The 12,421-nt window shown below is 41.1% G+C and overlaps 1 protein-coding gene across 5 annotated transcripts in view; it reads left to right on the top strand.

Moving 5' to 3' along the window:
* Positions 1-12,131, top strand: part of VPS13D (vacuolar protein sorting 13 homolog D) — an 88,757-nt gene extending 76,626 nt beyond the window's left edge. For all 5 annotated transcript variants that reach the window (XM_040651395.2, XM_025142588.3, XM_040651394.2 and 2 more), the window contains 3 exons: positions 5,592-5,723; positions 9,650-9,890; positions 10,679-12,131. In XM_040651395.2, coding sequence (XP_040507329.1) covers positions 5,592-5,723; positions 9,650-9,890; positions 10,679-10,810 — 505 coding nt within the window. In that variant the 3' untranslated portion in view covers positions 10,811-12,131. The remainder of the gene's footprint in view (positions 1-5,591; positions 5,724-9,649; positions 9,891-10,678) is intronic.
* The last annotated feature ends 290 nt before the right edge of the window (positions 12,132-12,421 follow it).

Here is a 12,421-nt window from a genome sequence, read left to right as displayed (position 1 = left end):
CAGACACGCACTGCTCAGTAACAGTGGAAGATGTTCCAGCTTATCACAGTGGTTCATCATTTGAAACAAAGTACAGTTAAGGACATCAGCAAGGAATTGTGGCAGTAGTGGATTTCCAGTATCTTGCCAAATTGTGGTAGGAAATATAGGCCTCCCCTGAAACGGCACACGTTTGTTTTCATTTGTTACCCCGTGGTGTGACGGCGCTGTCTGTAGTTCTGCTGTGATTGCTGAACTTTGAGGTTATTTTTCAACTGACTGTGGCACTTCTGAGCGTGCTTACACTGCGCTCTCCTGTTGTGGGCTTACGAGATGGTAAAGCACTGTCTTCGTTCTGCTTTCTGTGGAAATACACATGGTTGAAGGCTGCAGGTGGAATAGGTGGAATTCAGTCTTGAACTCCAACCGTGGCAGATATTTTAGCTAGTGCATATTTTACAGTAGAAGATGTAAGACTATTCTTCCTTTAATTTATTGGATTAAGTCTCTTCTCAATGTCTGAAATGCACTAAAACCCCCATAGACAAAGCACGCACTGTATTTATGAAGCAGACTTGTTCCAGAGCCACGTAAGTAACGGGTTTAGTACTATTTCTCCAAAATACCAGCAGCAATTGAATTGTTCCATAGGCTTATACTACCTGCCAATTTTCCTTTGTTTGAACTAAGGTTGCTTTATAACTATTGCAGTGGGGGGAAATTGTTCCCAGGCTGAAGGTCAGTATTGCCAAGTTACAGCCCAGAGCAGGCTTCCAGTGATGGATTTTATGCAAACTTGAAAAAAAAACAAACAGGTTTACAATGGAAACAGTGACAGGATGTGAGCTATACCAGAACCAGTAAGTTTATTGCTCCGAACAGGTTAGAATGACAAGGCTGTTAAGACTGCACCTTTATGAACGCCACGTATTGATGATAAAGCTGGAAGGTTTTGGCAGCAAGAACTGGGCCTAGCTGCAAAAGGAACTATTACTGGGAAGTGTGGGAGAAGGCTGTGCATACAGACACCTCTCAGAAGCTGCCACGGCTGATGTGTGCACTGCTGGTTGCCAACCAAGACTTAGTGGAGGGTTTGGATGTACGTCAGTCCAGCAGCTGAAGCCTCTGTGAAGAGCCTCTTGCATTAAGCACTGCTTTCAGAATGCCAGAATTAGGTCTCCTTGCACTTACAGCTGTTGTTTGTGCTGGGTTTTGGGTGTCCTCGTGCTCTTCTGATTACAGATCAAAATCTGTATGCAGGTTATATGTGGCTCAAGTTGAGCTTCTCAAATAGGTTAACAGTTGCCAGTGCTGCTCCTTGACCAGAATGAAAGGTTTGAAATTCAGATAAACATACTAAATGAAGTTACTGTGATTGCTATGTTGGTCATGGGTAATAACAAGTACTTCAATAACAATAACCTCTTCTATGAAGAAAGGTTGAGGGAACTGGGCTTGTTTAGCTTGGAGAAGAGAAGGCTCCGGGGAGACCTCATTGTGGCCTTCCAATACTTGAAGGGAGCATATAAACAGGAGGGGGAATGGCTGTTTACGAGGGTGGACAGTGATAGGACAAGGGGGGATGGTTTTAAACTGAGACAGGGGAGGTTTAGGCTGGATATTAGGAGGAAGTTTTTCACCCAGAGGGTGGTGACGCACTGAACAGGTTGCCCAAGGAGGCTGTGGATGCCCCATCCCTGCAGGCATTCAAGGCCAGGCTGGATGTGGCTCTGGGCAGCCTGGGCTGCTGGTTGGCGACCCTGCACATAGCAGGGGGTTGGAACTGGATGAGCACTGTGGTCCTTTTCAACCCAGGCCGTTCTGTGATTCTATGACAAGTACAATTTGGTGCGTTTTTACCTGTGTCGTTTCCGAAGTGCAGTGTTCTGTTTTCACAGACTGCTTGTTACCTGTTGCTGAAGTTTGTTCCCTTCTGCTCTAAGTTATTAGGAAGCAATCTGCAAGGAAATGTTTAGGCCCAGAGGACACTGAAACACGTAGCAGTAACTGCTCTCAAAAACACTGTATGTATACCCCACTGAGAATCACATCTGATGGTGTATTATAAACCCGTGGTAAAGGATCAAGGATAAAACACAGTTCCCTAAAACATGCATTGTCCCTTGCAGAAGTTTTTTCAGTCTGAGTTGCTAAACAGTTCTCTCAGCAGTAAAAGCAAACGCCTTCTGTACATCACTGCGCTGTGATCTGTTTGAGTACAGAAATTCTGGTTGAAAACTGGTGGACTGAATCTCATGAATTCTATGAACTGTTAAGCAAAAGCCAATTAACACCACTAGCTGTTTTTAGAGGGTGTACAGCCATCTGAAATGAGATTCTCCTCTGTTCAGCTTTGTATGAACAGTGAAGAACTGTAATGTGCGCCTCAACCTTCTGACACCATTTCCAATCTCTTTGTGTCTCCATTCAGCAGCACTCCTCCCTGCTGTGACTAGTAGACACGAGGGCATTTCTGTCTTGTATTGCCTTTTGTGTGCTTATTAAAAAAGAATCAGCAAATCTGTTGAGTGCATGTTTAATGTAACACAGATGTGGGCACACCACCGTTCATTCTGCTTTACAAGTCTTCACTTTTTGCATTTCATCAGTATTGCTTATTATTTACAGAACGTAACTTGAGACGGTTGAACCAATTTTTAGATTAAAATAAAAAAAGAAGTGTGGAATGTTGTGGACTGCCCAGCCCAAACAGACCAGTTTGCCAAGGGGCTGATGGACTAAATCAGTGGAATTCAGGCTAGCTCTAGTGACACTTCATTGAGAAGCAGTCGCCTTCTTACCACCAGGATGAACACTTTTGCCGTGGAGTGTAGCAGTGAAGACAGTAGGTTCTGTACTTTAGATCTGACTAAAAGGACCTTCTCTTTCCTCCTTTTTGCAGTGGTTTTGCTTGCACTGCTTCGGGCACTTCTCATGTTGCTACTGAGCATTAAAGAAAATCATAGACTCATAGAATGGCCTGGGTTGGAGAGGACCACAAAGCTCATCCAGTTCCAACCCCCTGCTATGTGCAGGGTCGCCAACCAGCAGCCCAGGCTGCCCAGAGCCACATCCAGCCTGGCCTTGAATGCCTGCAGGGATGGGGCATCCACAGCCTCCTTGGGCAACCTGTTCAGTGCGTCACCACTGGAAATAACAGCATGGAAAAAAATAGCATGGTTGAATGTTTATCTGAAAGTTTGTTAATACAAAAACCGTTACGCAGTGTTGTTGCTCATAATAGGAAACGTGTCAAAGTGAAACACTGATGATTGGCCCACAGTGAGTTAAAAAGTGCATTATGCTTCACACGTTTAACCTTTACACTGAGTTAATAGAAAGTAAAGGCGCTCTGGAGGGGTTTAACAGCCAGTCAGGGCTTCCTGGGTAAGAAAGAAAAACACTGCTATTGTGCTGCTTTGCAAAGTGAGGAAGCAGTACAAGTAGCAATATGTGAATATTACAGTGGCTGAAACTTTTTAATTTATTTGGGTTTTGCATTTCGTAAACACAAATACTTGTTTTGCTTACTGGTTGTAAGAATATGTAAGAAAAGGCCAATATGTTCACTTTCTATGTGGGTTCCAAAATAGAATGGTACTGCTATGCAGCTGTGCCTGCTACAGAAATATCCTGGTTTTAGATGGAAAATGTAAGAGGTGGGAGAGGTGAACTGCTCTGAAGTTGCAGTAATTATTGCTGTAGTTCTAACAACTGCATACAGTTGTCATGCAGTGGAATAATTGTAACTGGGCTAGCTTGTGGCAGTCCTGTTTACCTCGTGCTTAGGTTACTTTGGTTCAGATAAATGCTACTAAAAGAATACAGTTTTAAGACAGTACATTTTTGCAAATGAGGGAAACAAAGGATCTCTGCAGCAAACTGAGTTTTCATGCTCTGTCATTAACAAATGTCTTACCAAAAGCCAAGCAGTAAAGCAGCGAGAACATCTGTGTGCAGAGGTACAGCTAAAATTGGGTAACATTTGACTGGTATTATTAACAACCACATTTGTTACGGTTTCATAAACCTCTGCTTTGTTTTCCATTCCTTAATTTGGAGAATTCCACTTTTCATTTCATTCTTCCTGCACACAAAGTGACTTCCCACCTTAGTATGACTGTAGCTCAGCTGAAGTGCAGTCACTGAAGCCTGCATCTTTTTGTCCTTCCTGAATTCCTCAGGAGGATCAGTGCTCTTCTGAGCCACTGTAAATGTGCTGTGCAGGTCAGAGATGTAATAATCTCATTAACAAAATTAGAACTTACCAGGTAGTCATAGTGCATTAGAACCATAAGCTGGCTGATGTTTTTGTCTGCTGCGGGGGGAGCCGCTACCTTTGACTTCTCTACCTTGTTTGCAAAATACATGGCTGAAATCAAACAGAGCAACGATAGTCAAAACACACTGAGAGAGAGGTCAGTCACCCAACGGGAGGGCAGCAAAGATATGTAAGAGATTCTCTTCCAACAGTATTTACTGCAGCCAAGAAGGGAAGGGGCAAAAAAAAGTTGTCTGTCATGATTAAAAGGCGAGGGTGTCAAAGACTGGAAGGAAAACACATTTTAGAAGTGTGCATGTGTTTTAAGCCTGGGATGGGATTGCTGAAGGTGAAAGGTAACAAAGAAACAGGGCTCCAGAGAAAACATCTGCAGAAAGCAAAGCTTAGAAGGCAAGTGCTCTTGTGTGCTATTGCCAAGCAGCTTAGGAAGAAAGGCCATAGTTACATGGGATTTTCTTCTATCTTTTGATCAGAAAGCATGGAGGCAGTTTGCTGTACAGTCTTTACAAAGTATCGAGATGGGAAGTAGAGTGAAAATGGTGCATTTGGCTTCAAACACCGGGACCAGCAGTAGCCTGGGAGGTACCAAAACCATGCAGCAATCCCAGAGCAATGCTGTTGGGAAAGGACAGGGAATAAAGCAGGGCTGCGCTGCCTGTAACACAATTCTTCAGGGGCAGGGCGTTCCAAAAGCTTCAAGGAATTCAGAATATTATTTTTTAACAAAATACTGCCAAGGGAGGAACCTACCCTGTGGTTCTTTAGCACTATGGCCTCTGATGTCTCAGGCCATATATATATCTCTTTATTCTTACTGTTTTTAATAGATGCTCAGGAAAGGTGAAGTATACTAAACCTTGCTGAAAAGGTTCTCTTTCTTTTTTCTCTTGTCTTCACTGCATGCTGCTATTTCTGTAACCCTTCAGTTTTCAAACTGCTGGTGATTGTCTGTTAGTGAGAGCTCCACCTCGGTCAGGGCGCTCCTGTTTTCTGTAGAGAAGCGAGAAGAAACGGTCAGGTCAATGGAACTCTCTAGCAATAAATAGATCAAAAACCTTGAGGATGCTAGACTCGGTCTGTTTCTTCCTATTAATGTAGCACACTGCCCCTTACGTGTAGGAAAAACCTGAGGTTTATATGAAATGTAAAGCCACGTGAGTAGATGTGGTGTCTTTGAGATCCATATGCTGTATTTGTGAAGACCTTGTGCTTTCTGGAGACGCACCTCTTATTCCAGAACAAAGACAGCTCTGTGTGCTGACAGGTTGAAGTGGGATTAAAAGCCCTGCTGTTGCACAAAGTCATTTTTCTGCATCTGTTCTGCACGCAGGACACAAGCAGAGAGAGTGAGAAAGCCACGCTGCTGCAGAGGACCCCAAGGGCTCCTGCCCCGCTACTCAGCAAGGGAAGCAGAAGGACAGGAACAGCTGTTCAAACTGACTGACAACATCCAGGATGAGTTGTAAGTACTGATTTACGTGGTTACTGCAAGTAGTTCCATTTGCTACCATTGTATCTTTGTGTCTTTGGGAAAGAGATGAACATTATTTATTTCCCATGCACGTACAAGGCCATTTCAGCTGTTTTCTCTTGGTACTGAAGCACAGCACGCCCCAAGCTCCTGCTGGCTTCCACAGCAGCCCTTCCACTGACTCTATACCAGTGCCATTGCAGGTGCCATAGGGTCCTGTGCTTTACTTGTTGCTAACTGTCGTTGATCTCACATGGCATGCACTTTCCAGAAGAATTGGAGCTATGGCTTCTCATCTCTCGTGCCTTTTAATGATTCCAGTGTCCTACCGTCATAAAAGATGAAATTTCAGCTTCTAAGTTATTAGGATATAACATGTATGTCCAATGCAGGCTAAACCCTCCTGTAAACATATGCTGCTGGAACCTGTATTCCTTGCACAGAGGCACATTCTTCATGCAGACAGAACTGCTGTCTGTGCCTTTATCTGTCACTGTTGTCGTCTGCTGTTTCTCACAGCCCAAGGCCTAGCAGAGCAGCTGGAGGCTCCATGGCAGCAGTATGTGAATCACACTGTTAGGTGGGTGCACGCTGAGGTTGCTCTGGTTTAGATGTGAGAGAAGCTAGTCAGATGCCTGTGGTACGTTACATTATTCCTAAGCTAAGGCTGTTAGCAGTAAACGAACAAAACCTGCACTATAAACATTTTTTTTCTCTAGAAAAGTCAGTGTGGAATAATTTGAATGGGGAATACATGCAAAACTGATGATGCACCTTATGTTTGAATGGTCTGGAAATGGGTGCATGAAAGCAAGTGAAAACAGCAGGTTTTTTGGTCAGGTTAGGCAGTACAAAAAATCCATACTGAGTAAATGCACAGGGAGATATCTGTTTGTTTCTTCAGGTGTCAGTTTGCTGGGTTAGATTCTCATGGCATAATTCATTACTTAACCCAATTTCTCTCTCTCTGTTACCTGAATAGCTGTTTTCAGTGGAGAGCATAAGATACTATGTTTTGCACTATCAGAGTATTTGCTGTGAGTATCTACTTCACATCAGAGCATTTGCCAAGGCAGAGCAGTTAGTTTGAATTGGTTTTAGTGCCTAAAGGAAAAAATGGCACCTCGTGGTGAAGCCCTCAGGGGGAGTTCCCCCATTCATTGCACTGTCTCAACTCAACAGCGTCAATAATGAGGCACTGAAAGCTGTGCGCCTGTGAGGAAGTTTGTAGTTGCCACCTGTGGCCCTGTGATCTTACAGTCATGTTATCCTGTTTACATCTTATGGACAGGACTTAAATGGTGTATCCAGTCTGGCTCTTTAGCGGGGAGAATTAGAAGAGAACAATTTGTGATTAAAAAACCAAACAGTGTCAGATTTTGACAAGTGTACCCCATAAGTAGAACTGTGGGCTGTTGTCATTTCAGTCACGCTGTCCATTCACTGTGACTTCCACCATTAGGAGCATCACACAACAAGAAAACAGTGTTTCTTGTCATGGAAAATAAGTACAAAATTATGCCTCTGACTTTTATCCTAGTATCATAACCAGAAACATATTTAGAGATGTGATTATTTGCATATTTTCTTCCAGAGTTAAATCCATAAAAGGGGGTTTAATACCTTGCTCTACTGTTCTAACTAAATGTTTCCACATTTTTTTCCAGTTAGACTCACTGTTTCACTTCTGGAAAATATTGTGTAATTACTTCCTGATGTTGTTAAAAACCCACAAATTCTCCAGAGGTCTGCTTGCTTCTGCTTTGTTCTACTGGATCATGTTTCATTTAATCTTCCATTTTATTAATTTGAAATTTTTAAAATAGTGTCAATGCAAGTTTGTTGGGTCTTTTTACTTACATAAATCAACTGAAGAAGTAATATCTTGCAGTCGTATCTTAAAAGGTTAAATACCCATTTTGAGAACTAGGCACTGAGAAGAAAATAACAGTTGGCAAGGGAAAATGGGTAATGATCCATGACTCAAAGTTAGAACAAAATGTAGAGCCTTAACTACAAACTAGCTGATGTTTCAGTGCTTCGCCATAAAATACATCCTTGTTTCCATTCCTCAAAGTACATATATGACACCATGAAAAATCAGATATAATCTTCTTATGGGGGAAAAAATACAGCCCTGTAGTCTGATTTCTCAGTTGTTCCCACTTAACTTCACCATAGCTTTTGCTGGTTCAGTTCTCTCCATGGATATCTCCATACAGAGCGTTGGAATCCCATATATGTGGGAAAAAACCCAACAGTTCTGCTTTTGTGGGTGTACTCAGCTTTACCCTGACAGTTGCAAGGAATGGTAGTACAGTATAGTTGGGATTTCTCATGATTACTTTTTTTAGTTTCTTTCCCTGCTGGAAAGGAAACAAAGGCAGTGTACCAGCAGGTTTGTTCTGGTTGCTCTTCCAGTGGAAGCATGACCCAAGTCACACGTAGGATCTCTGTAAAACACTGGACTTTCATTTGCCTGTCCTCTGAAACAAGACTGTTCTGCAGGCTACCCAGCAGGTTAAGAATGACTGTACTCTTCACGCCACTTAAAATGAAAATTTAACAACTTGAATGAGCACGTATGCCTTTTTTCACTCCTATGGAAACCAGTGTTAGCTGATTGATATGACGAGGAGGCATAGGGCAGAGAAAAGACAAATTCAGCACTGAGCAGGATCTTGCAGACAAGTATTAAGAGAAAATAATTACTATAATTTTCTTTTATATCACAAAATAAAGCATGGTCTGAGCTTTAAAAATATTTGTGCTTGCTGACATTCCACTTGCAGCTGAGGGTTTACTTGGATGTGGCTCACAGCAGTTTGTACGCAGTGTTACCTAAGTAGCAAAGCAGACAGCAAGTTTGGAACTGGCCAGTAGAGATGGTGAACTTTTCAATCTAACAAAAGCTCGTAGGACTGAAAATCTTCAGTGTTCTCAAACACAGTGGAGTATGTTGCTGAACATATTAGGGCAACAACAGACAGCGCAGTACAAACAACAGCTCAGAAAATAGTGAATTTGAATCCACCTGACAGCAGGAGAATCCTAGTTTGACAGTTAAGCTTGTTCTTTCCTACAAAACTCAGCACTCTTTCATTCTTAGTTGTGTCTCCATATATAATTTTCTGAAAATTTCAGCTTTTTTCTTAAAGTAAAATAAAACATCACAAATGGAGTTTGTTTCAGTAGTAAATCACAAATGAGGGAGTGTTTGTGTGTGCATTATCTATTTCACTTTTGCATTCCTTCCTACTCATTTTTACACATCAACCTTTTCAGCCATCGTAATTCTCCATCTTCTTAATTCACTCTTTTCTACCTCCCCTATTCATCACTTGGACTAATCTCTCTGGGGAAACCTGCTTGCTGCTTAACCTTTCACCCCAGTGTTAAACAGCTAATTTCTCTTTTCTAGCTACTGCTCCAGGCAGCAGGTTAAACTTGTTTTTTGCTTTTAAAGGCAAGGGAGGTGTGTGGCAGGAGGCACAGGTTGACGTGTTTAAAAAACAACAACAAAGAAGCTTTCATCATAAATATCTCCAAACTTTTTCACCTATCAGTAACAACTGAAGTTACAATTAAGCTTCAGTGTAATTAAGTCTTTCAGTGTTCAAATGCAAGGCAGTTAATCTTCCTAAGTCTTACAGCTATTTTTATATAACTTTTTAACATCCACAGCTAGAAGTCAGTGCTCATAGTTGGTTTACAACCTGCTCTTTTTCAGCCGAGGGGTACAGACCAGCTTGATGTTCAGAACAGTACAAATACAAATGAATTGTATGTGTTATGCTTTTGGTTTTCTTTAAGACTTCCAAAGGTCACTGAAAATGCACAAGGTTAAGCCATTTGTTACAGCTGAGTATTTTTATCACACGATTCATTTCTTGTTTTTGTTTTCCTCTTTTCTGCAGCTTCATAGCAGTGGAGAACATAGAGAAGTACTGTGTTCTCATCTCATCTAAAGCTGTTTATTTCCTCAAGAGTGGCGACTACCCCGACCGTGAAGCCATCTTCTTAGAAGTGAAGTACGATGACCTCTACCACTGCCTTGTTTCAAAAGATCACGGGAAAGTATATGTACAGCTGACAAAGAAAGCTGTTAATACAAGTAGTGGTGTAGCAATGCCAGGCCCATCACAACAAAAACCAATGGTAAGGATCGAGCACCTGCTGTTTCTTTCACACAGGGGTTTCTTTTCCCCTCAATCAATGCACGTACTGACACTGAAAATATTTCTACTCCTGTTTGATTCTTGTACTGTTTAGTAATAAAAATTTCATTCTGCCAGCCGTGCAAATAACTGCTGCCTAAAAGATCTAGGTCAGTAGAACTTGCTTCATGAACTCCTGAGAAAAGTTGAAGGTAAAATCTAAAATATTCCCAAATGCAGAAGTTAAGTTAGGAAATATTTCTTTGTCTGAGAAATAATCTTAATTATACAGTACATACACGTAATTAAGCACTGTGCTATTTACTGTAGTGTTTTCCCTACATATATAGCATCTTCCAAAGATTGGAAAGACTATTTATGTCATACATATAAAAATTAATCAGTATCTCACCTCTCAACCAAGTGGGTTTTCTGCTTCATTACAGTAGTTGTTCCAGGTCTGTTTTACAGACAAGGTTACAAGCTCACCCCTGACCTAAGTCAGTTTACATTCCAAACAGAACAGCCAGATGAAAGGTAGGAGAGGAAGCAAAGGAAATAACTTCAGATATTGCAAGATGTTTCTGTTCCCACCCAATATTACCAAAACTCAGTACCTGTCTTTCCCTCTCTCATTTCTCCCATACCTCATCCTCATCACTGAGAACAAGATTTCCATTGAAGCACTTTTATTCCCTCAAGCACAGCCATGCAAATTCCTTCAGTCAGTGAAACAAACAAACAAACAAAACAGTGCCTCTTTAACAACATACCCATTTCTTTCTGCAGGTCAATGTGAAATCTGAAGTTCTTGCAGTAAAGCTATGTCAAGAAATAAACTATGCAAAGAGCCTTTATTATGAACAACAGCTTATGTTAAGACTCAGTGAAAATCAAGAACAATTAGAGCTGGACTCTTGAAACATCTTCTTACTGCCAGAGTGAACTGCAGGAATCAGTCTGGAGCTGATGGTATTCTGTAATTAGAGAAAATACTATATGGGAAAGAAATAAATATGATTTTAGTATTTAACTGTATGGAATCATTGTGAGTAAGAAAACAAGTGTGGTGGGCTTTTTTTTGGTTTTGTTTTTAAAGCATTAGTTGTATAACAAAGATACAGCTCAAATGCATTCAGTTCTGGGAAAAGCCTTGTATTTTGCTAACATGTATATATGTAAAAGTGTTTCATGTAAATAAGAAAGTCCAGACCAGGGTGTCAGTATGAACACAAGTCTGTTTACAGTGTAAAGAAATTAAAGGAGCTATACTGAGTCTTACTGCAGTACCTGAAACTACCTGTTCCTCCTCTCTCCCTCTCTCTCTGCTTTTCACAGTTCAGGAATGTACGTAAAGAGTGTTTGTTAAGAAAAAGTTAACTGCAGCTGTTGGAGCACAGAAGTTCTGTAGTTCTTAGCTTTAACACTGTGATTAGGGTGCACTGTTTTCTGTTTTTTTTTTGTTTTTTTTTTTTCCTTACCATGAGTACAGCTAATGTACCTTATATTGCACTGAAAGGTCATTGCTTTGAACAAAATAATTGTGTTACATTCAGTATCACAGAGATGACTCACTAGCTTAGTTACGTCTCCAAAATACTAGAAAACAAAAAGCTGAATCTGTTCTGAATCCAGAACTCAAAAAAACCTAGCAAAGTCAGTACCTCTGAAGGCCCCTGCTTCCATGTTGTTTTCAAACAGTTCAAGAGAGCAGCCTTGGAAACTGAAATCGTTATGTTCAGCTTTTCCCTCCACATGTATGTAGTTGGCTGCTTAGTGCTGAACTCTGCTAGCTCTGGGAAGTTCAGGGTGGGGAGACATCACTGCATCATTTGTCTTAAGTTTATCATCTCCAAAATTAAACTTTTTGAAATTAAAAAAACCATACTTTTTCAAATGCTGTATGTCACACGAGTATTTCTCTTATCAACTACCTTTATTCCCAGAAACTAGGAAATCTAATGGAACTTTTTCTAGAGGGGGCTACATGTCTGTCTATCTATCTGTTTAAGAGGGAATAGCCTGCAGGTGGTTACAAGTAAAGCTATTTTTAAGTCCTGTAATGTGAAAGGCAGAGGACTGCTGTGTAAGGACAAAAATGTAGTATCAGTGGATGTGTGTATGGTCTGTCACTAGAAATCAAATCTATAAAGGCCCATTATGCAAATGAAACTGATTTAATGCACCACTTTTGTATATTTCTCTGTATAATTTTTAAGTAAAATGTAGAATTCAACAAGTGCATTGGCTCAGCAGTGCTTTCACAAGTCAGTCCCATTGGACTCTTGCTAGTAAGACCCTGCTCCTCTCCCCTGCAAAATCGTTTTCTTTTCATGCTGCAAAGCCTGGCTGCTAAAGCAGGTAAGTAGGTGGGTATGGTGAATAAAAACGAGCTCACAGGAGAATGGCTCACACAGTTTGTTCTGCAGCCTCTACATAAGGAACGGGAGTGCAAACACTTGAAGAGAAGTATGACAGTACACCTGAACTCAGTGACCTGAATTCAGAACTACAAGATATAATGGATCTAAT

The sequence above is a fragment of the Gallus gallus genome, chromosome 21, assembly GCF_016699485.2.
Source record: "Gallus gallus isolate bGalGal1 chromosome 21, bGalGal1.mat.broiler.GRCg7b, whole genome shotgun sequence".
Taxonomy (NCBI): domain Eukaryota; kingdom Metazoa; phylum Chordata; class Aves; order Galliformes; family Phasianidae; genus Gallus; species Gallus gallus.
Note: the sequence above shows the minus strand (reverse complement) of the source record. Positions and strands in the feature narration are given on the sequence as shown.